The following is a 17,479-nucleotide window of genomic DNA, read 5'->3' as shown; positions in this document are numbered from 1 at the left end:
GGGGTCTCTAGTTGGCAGAGGTAGGTACCTTTGACCAAATAGGGACCCTTGTGTATAGTCAGGGTAAGGGGGTACACTCCTAAAATAACCCCTGCTCACCTCACCCCCTTGGTAGCTCGGCACGAGTAGGCAGACTTATCTCAGAGGCAGTGTGTAAAGCATTTGTGAATACATACAGTAACCACACCACAGATGGACACCACACAAATTGTAGTATAAAAATAAGTATTTATATAGACTTAACACAAGACCACAAATGACAAAAATCCACAATACTGTACTTCAAAATGGTAGAAATAGTTCTCTTTAGATGTAAAATGCGACACTTTAAGTTTAATGTACCTTTGCATGCGTAACGCTATACAATGAAAGTTTTGCAGGGAAGGTGATGCGTCGGTTCCTTACACGCAAGAACGGTGATGCATCTGTTCCATACTGCTGCGTAGAGGATGCGTTGGTTCTTCTCCGCGTGGGGAGGTGTAGCGTCGGTTTCTTACTGCGCTTCCGTGGCGATGCGACCAGCAGCGCCGTGATGCGATGAAGATCCGGTGCAATGAAACAAAACGGCGTCTTCTTCTTGAAGCGACACGATGCATACACGCCCGATGGGCGTGCGGCGACTCAACTATTCTTCTGGATCGCAACAGGCCCTGCGACACGCTTCTCCGGTGATGCGACGGTGTATGCTGCGACGGCGACACTCTTCTCCGGTCATGCAAGGCGATTTGGCGATGCAACAGAGGCGACACCATACTTCAGTGATGGGACAACAGCGGCTGCGGCGGCGACGCGCTTCTCCGATGATGCAACAGCGTCTGCTGCGACGGTGACACTCTTCTCCGGCGATGCGAGGCGCTTCGGCGAGGCGAAGCGATAGCGGCGGCACCCTTCTTCAGTGATGCGACGACAGCAGCTGCGGCGTCACGCTTCTTCTTTGTGAGTGGAGCTTCCAGCTCCTTGCGACACGCAGTCCCTCAGAAGGCCCAGCACAACAGTGCGCACTTCAAAAGAACTCTGGGGAGCTGGTTGGTGAAGTCTGTTGTCCCCAAGACTTCAGCAGGCGGCAACCTCCATCTTCAAGCCCTTGGAGATCCTTTACAAGTTGATGAAAGTAGCACAAGTCAGGCAACCACTGCAGGCCAATCCCCCAAACAGCACTCAGCTTAGGGATAGTCTTCTCCTCAGTTTCTCTGTTTCCTCTCTTCAGCAAAGGTTCTTCTTGTTTCCCAAAAGTGATCTAAAGTTCTGGGGTCTGGGTCCCCATATTTATACTAGCAAATCCTTTGTCCTCTCTGGGGGCAGAGGGCCATGTACCCTGTCCAAACCAGTTCTGTGCAGTCCTGGAAAAACTTTGTTGACAAGACTTCTTCTTTCCTTTGACAGTGTGTGCCAGGGACATCAGACGCACCACAGGTGGAAGTGGAGCCAGCATTGTGGAAGGCAGACACAGACCTATTCAGGTCTCAGGTGCAACTCCTCCCACCCATCTACATGCAGATAGCTCTATTCAGCCCTGTGCTGACTCACCCGGTCTCCTGGAATCCCCCAGCCCCTGTCACTCAAACTCCAGACAAGAAATACACAACCTAGCAGAGGCAGGCTCGGGCAGTTAGGCAAGAAAATACCTACTTTCTAAAAGTGCTATTTTCAAACACAGAATGTTAAAACCAACTTCACTAAAAGGTGTATATTATTCTGGCATACTAAACTCGAATTTCTACATAGTTCCCGGAGTCCGTTAGGATTTTAAGATGTTATAATCAAACTGCCCATTCTGGCCTATGGGGAACAGGTAGCCTTGCAATAGTGAAAAACGAAAATGGCTGCAATTCATTATCAGGACATGCCACACATCAAGGCATGTCCTACCTTTTACCTACAATGCACCCAGCCCTTGGGCCTACCATAGGGGTGACTAATATGCAGAATAGGGAAGGTTTAGGGACTGGCAAATGGGTGCACTTGCCAGTCAACATGGCAGTGTCTGACTGCACACAGGCTCTGCAATGGCAGGCCTGAGACACACTTTACAGGCTGCTTCTGTGGGTGGCACAATCAGTGCTGCAAGCCCACCAGCAGCATTTGATTTACAAGCCCTGAGCACACGCAGTGCCCTGTACTAGGGTCCAACAAGTAAACCAAACCAGCCAATCATGGAATCACTAATCCATACATCAATTTACCATAGGGATCATATGTACTTTAGCACTGATCAGCAGTGGTAAAGTGCCCAGAGTAAAAACAACAAATACAGGTCAGACAAAATACAGGAGGAAGGCAAAAAGTTCAGCAATGATCCTGCAAAAAGGGCCAAGTCCAACAGGAAACAACTGCACGTTTGCTCCTCTGCAGTTGACAATTTTTCCTGCCTCACCCTAAAATATGTTAGCACTTTACATAACTCTCACATTTAAAACTCCATACAACTCTACTTGACGGAAGAGACTTCACTTATATTCAAAAACGAACTGGCAAGATTGAAATTTGGTTTGATGCAGGAAAGATCAATCATGTCTGTAAATTCTCCCACTCTTCTGTTGTAGAAGACTGAGTATGTGGCCCACTTAATTTGCTGCTGCCAAGGCTTTGCAGAAGAGTGCTTCAAATTTGTAATGCCGCCTTTTAAACTATTAAATATCAGTATTTGACTAACTGCAATGAAGGAATGCTTCAACCCATCAGACTTGCAACTTGTCAGTGGCACTTGCGAAATTTTTCATAGCAATTTTAGCCAATGACTTCGCATTAAAATTACCTGAGACCTATGATGGAAGTCAAAGGCATAACTGACTGTCTTCATTGCAATCTTTAGCTATCCACTGTAGCTTTCTGTCTGGTAGCAACAAAGGCCTCCACTGAAACCAATGTTTGCAAAGACAGAGACGATCTGATACTGCTGAAAAAAGGATGTTATCCAAAGGAAAACAATGCCATTTTGTGTACACCAACTTATTGCATAACTGTTATTAATAAGTATGAAGCGACATCTCAGTCTCATAAGGTGCCTGAACTGTAGACATGTTTTGTTTACCTTCGTTTTAATTGCCCGACAATAATAGATAAAGACCTATTACTTAAAAAAATAAAGGTCTGGTTGTATAGTGAGCTTACCGTGTGCAATTACTGCCATTGTATAGTCAAGTTGGAAGCCTACTGCAGTCTCCTAGAGTAAGTGTTTACTAACTGGCCAGCTCAGTTTGTAGATTCAAATACACAAAGAGAGCAGTGTTTAATCCAGCTGGAGTCCAGCTGTATCAGTAGGTAAAGAGCTTTTGGGAAGGGAATGGATGAATAAACCTCCCCAAGTGCTTCATAGTCCAGTGGGCAATCAGGTACGACGCATTTACCAGACAGGATTTCAAATCATTTTAAAACAAGCTTTGGAACAGCCAATAATTCCGGCATTGGGAAGCGTGTGGTTTTCATTTATTTTTTAACAAGCATAGTCATCAGAAAAATTTTAATGATTAGTTTAAAAGTAAAAGAAAAAGCGGTGAATTACAAAAAAAGAAATGTAGGGAGAGATTTGCCCAGAAGGCACTGAGAAACTAATTTTTAGGCATATGTCCATATGTTATCAAAGAGTAAATGGCTTAACTGGGGTGCTCAATTGCCGGAAGCTATATGCTATGGTGGGCAACATGCGAATGACGGTTCAAGAGCTCAATGACTTAAAAGGTCCGACTAAAAATCATTCTATGTATGAGTATAAGCATTTTTATTCAGGGATATTTTAATACACATAATACATATTTTAATGTAGTGTCATAAATACAGGCCCTTCCCACAGACACAATGTCAACTAATATTATTTACAATTTTAGGGTCATCTTCGAGTCAAAACCCCAAATTGCGTTTAGGGTCTCACAATTTGCACATGGCAAAAACTAATTAACCACCGACCGAGGCCCCACACCGAGTCCAATCCCCGGATCATTTAGAGTGATCACAGCAATCACTGCTATGTCAGACCACCCCGGCAGGAACCAATTCAACTGTAAGAAATGCAAACACTGGAGCAAACAGTGGCTGAGCAGTCACTGAGTCGGTGCTCCCACGGCACCAGAAACCAGCTGCAAAACACACACTGTTTAGATCTGACCATCACGGGTTGTGCACCGAAGCAATAAAAACTGGATTCAAGTAAAGCGTTGAGAAGCTACATGGATACATGTGATCCTGCTACTTGACTAAATAGGATTTTAATGAGCGCAACAACCCGATGATAAGCTCGCGAGGGAGTGACAGACAACTGAACACTAGAGACACGCCCCCAGTCGACACAGAATACACACAACCCCAATATCACTATTAAACGGATTTCCAGACATCCTTTGTGAAACTAAGAGGCACGACAGGATAATTGATGGTAAAAGGGCTTTGTGCTAGGTTTCCCTAATATTTGTTCCGACCCCGCTATGCAAAACCTCACACATCTGGAAAGTAAACAATGCTAAAATGATGCAAAAGTTATTTGTTTTGAGTGTTAAAAGCCCTGCTTCTTCGCTACTATTTCTTGCAAGTGTCAACTCGTGCGTTCTTCACTTCTTGAATCTCATTTACCCTGTTTAATCAAACCTACACCCTGGGTTGTTAACCGATAAGGCTGTTCTCGGTCTTCAGCAAGCTTGTCAAGATTAATCAACTATCCTAATGCTCATTGGACTACTGTATCCTATTACTTCGCTGGCACTGCACTTTGTTGCTACCTCAACGCTGGCACATTCTCAGTTTCTTGGAAAGGTCTGGTTTCTTACATTCATCATATTGTTACGGTGTCCTGCGCTCACAGTACACTATACTTTTTTTCTCAATAATCTCTGCTTTTGATCTGAACTTGCATTTTTTGTTGCAGATGGTTCAGAACTATTCATTGTTCCTTTCCTTGTTTCCGCATCCCTTAAGGACCATGTTTCCTGTTATCTTCTAGCTGGCCAACCCTGTATGGCTTGTTAATTTCTGAAGCACAACATCATTAAAACGACGCCTCTACAACAATCCACATTTTTTCATACCATTTTCCTCTTTGACATTCCTCTTACAAACTCAGATTCTGTTTCGTTTGAATTCGAGCCATTCTGTGTATGTCAGTCTCCCCAAACAACTAATAACTTTCAAATTATTCATAAATCATGTCGGTTTTACATATTCCTTTCTACCATATTCATATATCTTTCTATTTGCAGCAGTATAGATTGCTTCCATTCCACGTACAATGCTAATTTCGTTTTCTCTCTATTATTCTTTGCAGCTGTTAATTTAGACGAGATTTCTGCGAAATCGCTCTACCGTTAACAAATTGTTAAAAGTTTACTCTCTTCTAACATGTACAGGAAACAGACCCGGATTGATGTTGCTTTAGGTCCTATCCATTTTTTAATTGTATAGTTATTTTTCCTTTGCAACGAGCACTTTGGATAATAATCATCCAAACAAAATCGTAGTTTGGCAAATTCTTTGATCCGTATGTCCACAGTTGTTACCAAAAGGATTTGCCATAATCGTATTTGACTTTGTTTCAATAGTGTCATTTAAATTACAATTGCATTGAACAATCTACAATTGGGACAGGAGGAAAACAATTGAAGTATTTAATTAGCTGGTATTTTTATTTTAAAATCAGGGTAACATCTGCCATCATACATTGCAGTACTGATCAATACAACATTAAGAAACTAAGGCAATTGTTAGCTACTGCACAAAAAAGCAAAGCAAGATTCCAAATAAAGGATTACACAGGCCTATGGTTGTCTGAGGAATCTTAGAAAGAGGGGCTGGGGTAGATAGTGTGTTGAGGTAATCATTTGTGTAAAGAAAATGTAACTTACTCAGTAAGCAGCTGTTCGTAGCATGTAGTGCTGTAGATTCACATGCTGTGCATACTCCTGCCAACCAGTTTTGGGCCTGGATGTGTGCAAATTGTTTTTCTTTGAAGAAGTCTTTCGAGTCACGAGGTTCTGTGACTCTCTCTTGCTGCTAATGCGCATGGTCATTGACTCAATTTTTAGATTGTTTACCCATACGACGGGTGAGGATGGTATGTGAAGCGAAGTGCTGTATAGACAGATGTCCATGCAAAGAAAGGAAAAGGTGAGACAGAAATATCACTGCTACAGCCACATGCGTCCAGTGAGGAGGGTGGGCGCATGTGGATCTACGGCACCAAATGCCATGAAGAGATGCATACTGGGTAAATAACATTTTCTGTTCAAGGCATGTGTGGATGTAGATTGTGGGAACAAAAACAGAAAGTTCAATGGGTTGATTGAGAACTGTGAGACCACCTTCGACAGACATCTGGAGTTAATGCCAAGGGCAACCTTATTCCTGTGTATCTGGAAGAAAGGGTCTTCCAAGGATAGTGCCTGAAACTCACTGACACGCCTGGGTGAAATGATAATAACCTTAAATGCAACCTTCTAAGAGAGAAACTGGAGGGCCAGGAGTGGAGGGGTTCGAACTGAGGGCCAATGAGTCTTGCCAATACAATGTTGATGTTCCATGTTGAGGTTGGTGGGACCAGAGGAGAAATGACTCTGAGACTCTCCATAAAAGCTTTAATGACTGGATATCTGAACAAGGAAACATGTTGTCTCTTCTGAAGTTAGGAGGCTACAGCAGCTAGGTGTAGTCCTATGGATGTGAAAGCTAAATACTTTTGCAGCTTCAACACATTTCTGGATTCACATGCTCTGTGCATTATTCCGCCTAGTGGTTGGGTCCGGAATTCTCCACTCTTTTGTAATCCTTCTATTTTTGTTTCTTGTCAAGAGACACCCATTTGGTGCTTCTTGTGACGTTGCAGTACTTCCTCTGGTAGCTTCTGCCTTTGGTCTATATTTGCTGTGTGGGTACCCACAGGCCTTGGACAGTTAGATCCTTTAAGTGCGCACCCCATCCAGTAAGGGAGGCATCAGATGTAATTGTTCTCTGCGGAACTGGGTCAAAAAAAGGCTGGCCTTCCAACAGGTTGTTGCTGTTCTTCCATTGCAGAAAGCGACAAGTGGGAGGCTGATCAACACCAGCAGGTCCCAATGACCATCTACTTGGGAACACTGCTGCGCCAAGCCATCGGACACAAGTAAAACCTGCCATGGGGTACTATGGTAATACAGGAGGCCATCATGCAGAGGAGGGGCATAACGGTCCTGACTATGACCTGGTGCCCTGGTTGAAAGGCAGGGATTGGTGCATGTAAGGATTGTATCCTGGCAGTATTTGGATAAGCCATGCCAACTTCTGAGTTCAGGATTGCCCCCAGATAAGGCTGTATCTGGAGGGGGTGGAGGTGGGATTTTGTAGCGTTGATGGTAAACCCTAGTTAGTGAAGGAGGCTTATTGAGAGCGGAGTGTGTTTGCAACAGTTCTGGTGGGTGGCACTCTTGATGAGCAAGTGATCCAGATAGAGGAACACATGAACGCCTGTTAGGGCTTAGTGGTGGTCGCAACTCCTTTGCAGGAGCCAACTTTATTCCTGTTTTTTGCGCTGTTGCTTCTGTAGGAGCCTCGAAAGTAACTTCTGGGCAAGGTTTGCTGGGCTGGTGGACATTTATAAGATGTGAAGCCCTCAGGAAAGGTGATCTTTGAGCCTTTACGGTAGGGTTTATGGTGAAAGGTGCCACAAGGAGCACATGACTGAAGGGCGTCCATTGCTTACACCATCTCTGAAACTTTTTCCCAACATCTGGTCAACCTGCAGCCCGAACAGATGTTGACCGAAGGTATCCCCTCTCCCTCAAGTCTGATTGAGGTGACCCCAGAGGTGTACAGGGAACTAGGTCGCCTAGAGAAGTGGGTGGGGAGGGTGAGTGCTGTGGAGCAGGATGAGGTGGTGGTGGAAGAGTGACAGGCAAAGGGCTTGTAGTCTTGTCCACTTTCTTGTGCTAATGGGGAGCAGGTAGCATGTCCAAGGCTTCATCGAAGGACAGGTGCTGTTTGGACGGCCCGTGTGGGAATGTATCACCAAGTGGTTCTGCCGGACGTTGATCACCTCCTGAAGTTTATGGAGAATTGGTTTGATGCTCCCCCAGCTGTATCTGGTCTTGCTAGTCAGCGCTGAGGGTTTTGGCTCCGACACCGTAGTGGTTGGCTCCAACAGCAAGCTTGGCTCCTTAGCAGATGCCATCAGACCTGAAGCAGTCTGCTTCAATGGTTTCTTGGGGACTGATCTGAAACTGGGCATTGCGTCTGAAGATGGTGGTGGTCAGTGCCGACCATTGCTTGAAGGAAGTGGCGCCCGTCAGTCTGTCTCTGGTGCTCTACAGTGGCTGGACGACCCTTTCGAAGGGCCAGCTCAGTTTGGAATCAGTTTTAAGGTGGAGGGATTCCTGTACTTATAGCTGGCTGCACTGGTTGAAGATCCTCGATCTCCAGGTCATCAGGAGAGACAGCCTACTCATCTGCAGCTGACTTTTGTGGACGGGGTCCCCCCCCTATTCTTGCTCAGGCCTGAAAAGGTCCAGGGTGTCATCCCAGCTCCAATGCGACATCGGGCCACACGGTCGAGGAGGGTTTTCTTAGAACGGAAGGAGCGGCAGGCATTGCAAGCAACTTCATTTTGCTCAGGAGAAACACACAAATTATAGACCTGATTGAGAATGGTTGGGTATATTTTGCATGGTAGCGAAGGCAGCAGCGAATTGGCATCCGTTCCATCACCATAAGGATATATATACACATCTGTCTCCTGCCTTCATATCGCCAATGAACAAGAGCTCGAGGGAGCTCGAAACGCATTTGGACTGCATGAGGCCTGCTGACCTAACTGCCGCCTGCGGAGTGGTGTGCAGCACCTCGAAGTGAGTGGCATCTCTAAGGGCAACCTGTTTTTTCTTTAATACTAGCGGCTAGTCTGGCCGCGAGATGCCCCGATGCCTGCTTGCGGATCCCTTATGTTGGTAACCACGCATTTGGCAGCGGTAAGCAGTGTCAGCGTGCATTCCACCGTACTTGGATGTTTATTTTACATTGGGGCAGGAACAATATTAACTTGATGAAAGAACTACGAGTCTACATGTGGCTATTTGAAAGGACTATCAGGACCATAATGCCACGTTGTGCTACGCCCACATGGGCCGGACTCTGTTTTTAAATAAAGTAAGTTGTTCGCAAATCTGTCTTCTGCCTTCATATCGCCAGTGAACAAGAGCTCGAGGGAGCTCGAAGCGCATTTGGCCTTTGGACTGTATGAGGCCTGCTGACCTAACTGCCGCCTGAGGAGTGGTGTGCAGCACCCCGAAGTGAGTGGCAACCTGTTTTTTCTTTAATATATATTTATTTTTTTACGGAGTTTTATATATCACGAACTTGACCCGAAGGTATTGGGTATCAGAGCGCTTTACATAGCACCAGTTGTGTTACAGGAGGACACATTAATTTTTTTGGTTAGGCACGGGGAGATTAAGTGATTTTCCCAGAATCACAGGATGTTGCTGAGACTCGAACTCAGTTCCCCAGATTCAAGAACGACCGCCCTAGACCGTTCGGCCAACTCCTGGTGGTGGTGGGGTGGGGGTGTTTGGGGGATGGAAAGAGGCCCCGAAGGGCACAGGCCTACACGGAGCAGAGGTCAGCCGAGAGCCCCCTGGTTGAAGTGGGAATCGTCAACCTGAAACCTGAAACCAAGGAAAAAGAAAATGCTACTGAAACAACATCGACATCGACGGAGGGAAGAAGTCTATATAAACCAAGGAGAGCACCACAGCTGTGTCGCAATGGAATACACACCCAAACCAGACGGCAGAAAAAAAACAATCTAACAGTGGAGTTGATGGTCATGCCCGTTACCAGCAAAAGGTGTGTAGTCTGCAAGACGATATACATCCTAAAGCATTTAACTGACGATATATACAGGAGAGTATCTGACACTCTCCTACTAGGGGCACTCACATTTTTGTACACTGCCACCATATCTAGTACCCTATCATTTGGTAACAAGCCAGGTGAGGTGAAACACCACTGTTAAGCACTCCAGAAGTGATGTCGCTCTCTGTGAATTTACATGACAGAGGGAATACACACTTTCAGCAATAGCCAGCGAAGTTAACAGTCAGCACTTCCAGGGAGAGACTGTGTCTAGAATGTAGAGGGTGTTGTGTAAAAGTGACAATTTCACACTTGAAAAGAGACATGACTACTCATCCATAGTGTACCCCATATAGTGACCAGTAAAGGTCAATGACTAAGTCGCCAGATTCCGACTTCCATCTCTAACAAACGGGTCCGTCACTCATGAACACCTTAAATAATCTGAACCCATTTGGTTACTAAGTACAGCTGTGTATTTTTGCAAAGTCCCAAAATTTTAAGTCCTGGAAACTAAATTGTTTCACTCCAAAAAGCAGAACTGTTCTCAATGCAACTGTATGGTGATTTACTGAATGTTGTGTCTGCACAAAACATATCCTCTACAGAAAAACACGACAATTAACCCCTCCCCTGCTGATGACGGAACCGCTTCCTCATCAGCTGCGGTGGCGCTGTGCTGATGACGGAGCGGTTCCGTCATGGCCCGCTCGGCACGCCTGCGCGGATTCCGCGCCTGCGCTGAGCGTTCTATTGAGCGGGCGGGGCCATGACGGAACCGCTCCGTCATGAGCACAGCGCAACCGCGGCTGGTGACGGAGCGGTTCCGTCACCAGCATGCGCCTGCCGCGCGGCCGCCCCGCCCCCTTAGCACTGCGGCGGAATAGCCGCTGCAGTGAAGGGGTTAAGAGCTTACAAGGAATGTTGTGCCATACTGATGAGGTTTAGAAATACAAACAGATAAGAAAGTACACATTTATATAAAACATTTCTTTTCTTTTTTTCTATTAGTGCTTTAAATTCTGCTGGATTTCAAAACAAAAATAAATCTTAGGTGTAACTTTGTTATACGCATTTGCCTTAACTTTGTTATGACAGTTTGCCTTATTCCATCCTCCATTTTGTGAAATATTTTCGGCCTTTCAAATAGGAGTTTTCATCAGAGTACAACATGAATGGCAGACTGCAGTTCCACTGCAGCAGCAAGGATATAAAGCAATAAGTTGCACTTTCTTGATAAAGAAAAGCCAAAGAAAGTGCAACTATGTATTCTGCACTATAGTTGAGGTAATATTTCAGAAAGTTGCACTTCTAGGCCTCTTCAGATAGAATTTCCTATTTCGAATGTCTACATTCAGGGCATGAGTGAGAAAAATACATTATTTCCAAGATTTTATTGTAGAATTCATTGGAAAGAGTGACTGGCACATCTGGTAACGAACAAAAATGTGTTAGCAAACAATAGGTCACACCATTCCAAGTATTTATTATATATAATATAATAGTGCGAGTATATGGCCAAGGGTATGTTGTGATAGGTCTCAGCCTGAATTATATTTAATTAAGCATTTGATAGTAAGGCAGATATGAACGCTCAAACACTTGGGTTAAAGGATGTGTGCTGTGCCGACAGAGACAGAGTTTATATTCGTTGGCAAAGGCTAGAATGTAGCTGGCTTGCAACTTGCCCACATCTATTTCGAGAATTCTTTGTGTAAGAAATAAATCACTTACCTAAATCCGCAATGCAGCACTGCCCATTCTTTTTAACAAGTATATTTTTGCTCTTCAAATCTCGATGAGAAATAGCAGGCTTTCCTTGAGTGCCAAATATCTCTACATGCAAGTGTGCAAGACCACTTGCAATAGATAAAACTATCCTCAGGCAGCTCACTGTATCAAGTGTGGTTATTTGAAGATAATCATACAACGATCCCATTTCATGATAGTGAGTGATCAACCACAACTGGGTGCTTGAATTTCTGGATGTCATATCTGAAGCAATAAAACCTAAAAAGTACAAAAACAGTAAGAAGTCAGTCGCAGTAAATTTGTAAGCAGCTCTTTACATCACCATCTCAGCCACATGACCATAACCTTATAACAAAAAGAAACTCTGTATATGCCTCCTACCCCCCACTTCTTCTCCTCCAGATTACCAAACCCCAGTGTGTCACCTTTAACACTTTTGTTCACTAGTAACTCCTAGAAGTAGACGTTTTCTCATAGAAAGTGATGGAGCGGGGTTTTGCTAAAATAAACCTGCTCTGATCAAACTTCTCATTGTGTGGATTATTAACAAAATGGTGTGAAAATTAACAGTGTAAAACTAAAAAGGTCAGATGAAATTGCGCAAATGGGTGCTGGAAAGAAATCGGTATTTCCAGTGCTTTTGTAGTAGGCCACAAATGTGAATGAATAATGCAGAAATAACAGCCATAGAAAATAATAATAGAAGCCATAAGTTTAAAAGAGACTATATTTTCCTTTTCACTAACTGTTTGAAAATAATGTACACAACGGAAAGAGAAATGCAAAACAATTATAGAAGCATTAATAGTGGAGTTTTGTTAAGTGACAACGATAATAACATGTGTATTTGTTCTTCCTACAGCACATTTTACTGTTCTGCAGGAAAGGTCTCAAGAGTCTTTTTAGGTTTAATTTGCTTGCTAAAAAGTAGGTTGCAAAGAAATTTGTTTTGTCCTTTGTGAGTTCCTGAATGGCCAAGGCAGTGTGGAAGAAGTAATGAATGGAATTTCCTTGCAGACTGGAGTATGTGGACACTTGCGCTACGAGTTTGATGCATTAGCGAGTTGGAGAAATGTGCAAGCAGCGGAAGAGATTATTATAGTTTCCTCTGCTGAAGGACAATGACGAAAGTTCTCTAAAGGCAAAGGAACTGTGGAAAGCTAGGTACACCGGAAGTGGAGAGATCAGACACCCCTTGGTCTAGTCCAATGGGATTTGAGGATTGGATTTTTAGTGAATTAGGGTTTAATTACTAGTGTCAGAAAATATAGTTAGGCAGGTTTGGAGTGAGATTTTGACCTTGCGAGAGGAGAGAGCCATGTTGCTGTTTCCTAACTTACCTGGCTGACTGTTCTTCTGCTGATCCTGACTTTTTGACTTTGCTCGGGCACTCTCAAGAAGGTATGAGGAGCATACGCTACCGGCCACAGAGTAGCTTTCGGGCTTGCAGCATTTTGTGCTATAGGTTCGTATGATATTGCATTAATCTTATTTTGCAAATGTTCTTTACTCTTTTGTCTCTCACTTACCCACTTTCTCATGACACGTTTTTGAGAGGTTACAATGAATTACAATATTGATGTTTCTCTTGTGTGGTGATCTATGATTCGAGCTGTATTGTACTGGATGAGCATTCACATTAATTTTGATAAAGCATATTGATAAGTAATCAGAGTGTCTTTATTAATGTCAATTTGGTTATATTGAATGAATTATTTATTTATTTTGGTCCTCATTGTTAGAATTCTGTCAATCCTTTGCCAATCTCTGTCAACTATACAAGATTTATCGGAGGGAGAGAGGCCCATTATAGATAATAGAAATTTGGTAACTTGTTTTAAACTCACGCCGCGTGGAAGGGATTGTTGGGTATTAAATTGGGTTCTGATGGTAAAATTTGACAAAGCCCATTTCCGCTGCATCAAAAGCTACTGACAGGCTCATTAAGAGTGCCACATTAATCCTGGTCCCAACCCCATAGGGATTACAAGATCCAAGAAAACACAATTGTTCCACATTTTTTTATCCAGACACTCCGCACGCTCAAAGCAGACAAAGCAGCTCGGAAACATTTTGGGCAGAAATTAAGAATATGTGGGAATCTATGAAACAACATAGATTAATGCATTATTCCCTCAAAATTCGAAATAATGTTACTTCTGTTTTTAGAAATACTGATGTTTGAGGGCATTTTGGGCTGTAAACACCAAACTAGGAAGCCCAACACCACAGTCAATTTCACTTGGTAAGCTGGTCTGGAAACCAGGAGCCAAATCTGCAGAAGCGCAGCTTCTTTCACATTTGCAGGGAGGTAGAAATGTGGGAAAAGTTTCCAAAGAGAATGAAAGATTCTGTTGCCTGTGACCATCCCCTATACTGGTTGACTTAAATGCAGTAATGAACCTGGTGGGAAAAGAGCAAGAAGGCATCATGTTGTAGAAAATATTGTGGTTATAAATCCTCCTGGAATAAAGAGGTCTAGCACTAAAGATATTAATGCACAGCTCTCGTGCGCAATCAAAAATATCACTACTGTATCCAGATTAGCACCAATCAAGTGACTCCATGTAGAGTAACAAACTATAATTCATACTTCCTCACTGATGGGACCAGTGTGCAAGCAAGTTGCTGCCGAACGGTTACTGAACTGTCGCTTTGATCATTAGGGCATGAATACTGGAAGACAAACCTCTTCCTTAGCTGTGCATCCAGCACAAATATTCTTTGTGAAACCTAGTTGAGTTGTGGTAAGCTGAAATGAGAGCTGTGTGAATTGGTAACATGCATATTAAGCTACAGGCCTCGGGTAGGTCATTTGGCATGTTCTTATTGGTACACATTCTTTTGCAAAGGGGAACAATCTAAAATGATTTTCATTTTAAGAGGATGGGCCACTATAAAATGGATTAGCCTATACTTTCTGCATTATTTATTGCACTTGCAGTCTGACATAACAGAGTCCAACAGAAAGGAAAATAAAAAGTTAATCCCACAAAAAGGTGACAAAGAATCCAGAAAGTATGTGCTCTATTAAGAAAATCAGTTTGGGTAAACACAGCATGCAGTTCTATGATGAAGAAGGGAGTACCACCAATTGATAGCCCACTGTGTACACTGTAGTGGGCAATGCGTGTAACAGAAGGGCGGAAACCCTGTTAGTGTTGAGTGAATTTTTGAGGTTGTTCCTGATGAGAACAGTGCCAATTCAGGAGTTCTTCAGGTCTGAACCCATTCTGTTAAGAGAGAAAACTATTTTGCTCAGAGAAGGTTGATATTTGGAGGAATGCTGCCTTTTCAGTGTCTTCACCTGAAGGCGTCTAATTAGACACTGCTCTGCAGTTTGTTAGGTTCTTCCTGGTCTAGTTCCTAGTTTTTCATATATGCGCTTTATGTAGTATATTTTGAGTTCATTTGGGCATAGCCCGGGTCAGCTTTAGCAGCAGAGGATTCTAATAAGGATATTTTGAAAGTCTGTGTAGGGCAAGGATCACCAGAGGAGCCCACCATGTTCATGCCTTTGAATAGACGGATGGCTTCTTTTTCGGTTACAAAAGTTTCTTAGAGAAGTTCTCATATTGCCTTCTAAAAATAAAATGCAAGATATGCTTCAAAAAGCACAGCTCTGGCATTGGCCCTCTTGATTTCAGCATGAATCCAGGACTTCAAAAACGAAATGGGAGGCCCTTGGAAGATTGAGAATATTCATTTAAAAATGTAATTAGCATCATAAAAATGCGTATTAGTGGGCTACATTGGAAGAGCTTCCTTTGCAATAATTAGTATAAGAAAGGTGCAGTGTAATAAGAAATAGAGAAACGGATTACTCGACATGGTCTTTTCTTGCCTGTTTCTGAAACTGTTAAGCCTTCGTCAACGACTAATAATTCCACAATTTATAGAAGTACATGTTTCAAAATATTCATAGATAGACCGTATTCCGGTTTTCTGTTGATTTCAACATTGTTTTGCCGATGTTAACTCCATTTCACCACCCTTTTAGCTTCTCTTGACCATGTCAAAAAAATCTGAGCGATTTAAATCTTTCCATGTCCTTGATCTCAACATTGTTGCAACACAAATATCTGGATGATTAAATATTTTTTGTTGTTGTTCCTTTTTTTGTAACTTCCTATTCCAAGCAAGACAGAATCTGGGCCCCAGAGTAATATTGTTTGAGAAACCGCTTCTGTGATCCTTGTTTGGTATATATCCAACATTGTACAAGAACAAACCATGTGCTTATGGTAGTACTTTTATTTTCACCCATCATGGGCAGATATGCATGCCTTGAGGAGATATTTTGAGGTTTCTCAAGGGTGCAGTGTATATGATGAATCATAGTGTAACTGCTGTCCTTATTGAAGGTTAAAATCGAATATTGACAAAACAAAAACGTTTATTTCCAGTCTTTTTTGAAGGTAAAGTGGGCAGCCCAGGTAGGTACCCCGTGCAATTTTGAATGTTGGTCCAAGGTCGCCTGTGGCCACGACCAATGCAGGTTTTATGTTGTTCAGATTTGTACACAGTGCATACCATCCGTGAGGGCATCCTGGCACCTGCGAAGGAGATTACCTGGCCTGTCTGAGGAGGGCTTCTGCAAGAGCCAGTTTTTCAGTTCAGAATTCGAGTACAGAACAGGCAGCTCTGACGTGGAAGTGAAGCTCGATACAAGTTTTAGGGACAATGCAGGAGAAAGAAAGCGCGGCACTCTGCTGTGGCTCGCTGAATGCGGGTACGTGGAGAAAAAGGAGGCTAGCTGATGGGAGGTGTTGTGACATGAGGATACGTATAAAGAGTTTTCAGCGGGTAGATACATTGAGCTTGGACTATGCACCCTTTGGCCGGATTCGGTAGGCAAGGTGCATACATTCCAACATCTGGATGGAGAAAAGAGAGAATTTGAAAAATAAATCGGGGGAATGTCTTTTTTCCATTGAATTGGGTGCAGGCAACTTTTGATGGAATCAGATGTGACATATAAAGTTGTTTTTGAGTGTGCCACCCCTTGCCTTCAAGATCGAATAGGACTCCAAGTTAACACCTTTCGTTCTCATGTCATGAGATGTCCTACTGCCTTCTGTAGTAAGCTCCGCGTATACCCAACACAGTAAAACGTTTGGGAAGGTCTCTCCCCATATAATCAAATGGGAAGGGCATCACTTGATGGCTAATGATCCGCAGAAGGAAAAACAGGTTATAGATGAGAAGGTGTGAAAGGAGTGAATGACAAATAACCTTTCAGCTACAAAAAGGGAACCGATATCTTAAGTAAGTGACTGAACACGTTAAGAAAATAAATCCCTTTTCATATTTAATCGAAACAAGCTAACTGCAACCGAGTAACTAACCACTAGATGGCAGTCTGTCAACGGGAAAATCAAATATATTTTTTGGGTGATGGTAGGCCAAACCAAGTTTTAAGGAAATAGTCAATGTGTCAAAACAGAATATAAAAAGAAAACCTGGAGGAAACACTGAAAAGGGTCTGCGAGTGGAAAGGGATTAACTGCATATCCATTCATGAGGATAAATCAAAACAAAAATATCATTTACTGGGGAGCCCCTACTTCCATGTTCCATCCCTGATTATCGGACAATTCGAATTATAGAGATCCTGTCTACAACCAGGTATTAGCTTCTGAAGAACCATTTGTAAATGATATAGTCTTCCCCAAATGTTGCCACATCTCACCCCAGAACCTATGATTCGGACCAGAGTCTGTGTTCGAAACCCAAGCAGGGGCGGGGCTTTCCTCGAAGATGACCCTCCACCCCTCCCCCAACAAAGAGGGGGCGGGGCAGCTTCCCAAAATTCAAATGCAGGCTTGAGAGAGCTTGCAAAGACGCGGAAAGCGTGACAGGGACCACAACAGCCAGTGTTCATCCTGCAAAGCAACCGATGACGAGGACCTGGAGGCCGCGA

At 43.4% G+C, this 17,479-nt stretch overlaps 1 protein-coding gene across 1 annotated transcript in view; it reads right to left on the bottom strand.

Moving 5' to 3' along the window:
* The window catches only part of ACVR1 (activin A receptor type 1), a 325,334-nt gene that overhangs the window by 102,295 nt on the left and 205,560 nt on the right, over positions 1-17,479 (bottom strand). The window contains exon 9 of the mRNA XM_078681708.1: positions 11,539-11,814. Coding sequence (XP_078537834.1) covers positions 11,539-11,814 — 276 coding nt within the window. The remainder of the gene's footprint in view (positions 1-11,538; positions 11,815-17,479) is intronic.

The sequence above is a fragment of the Lissotriton helveticus genome, chromosome 3_1, assembly GCF_964261635.1.
Source record: "Lissotriton helveticus chromosome 3_1, aLisHel1.1, whole genome shotgun sequence".
NCBI lineage: Eukaryota > Metazoa > Chordata > Amphibia > Caudata > Salamandridae > Lissotriton > Lissotriton helveticus.
This window is presented reverse-complemented; position numbering and strand designations above follow the sequence as displayed.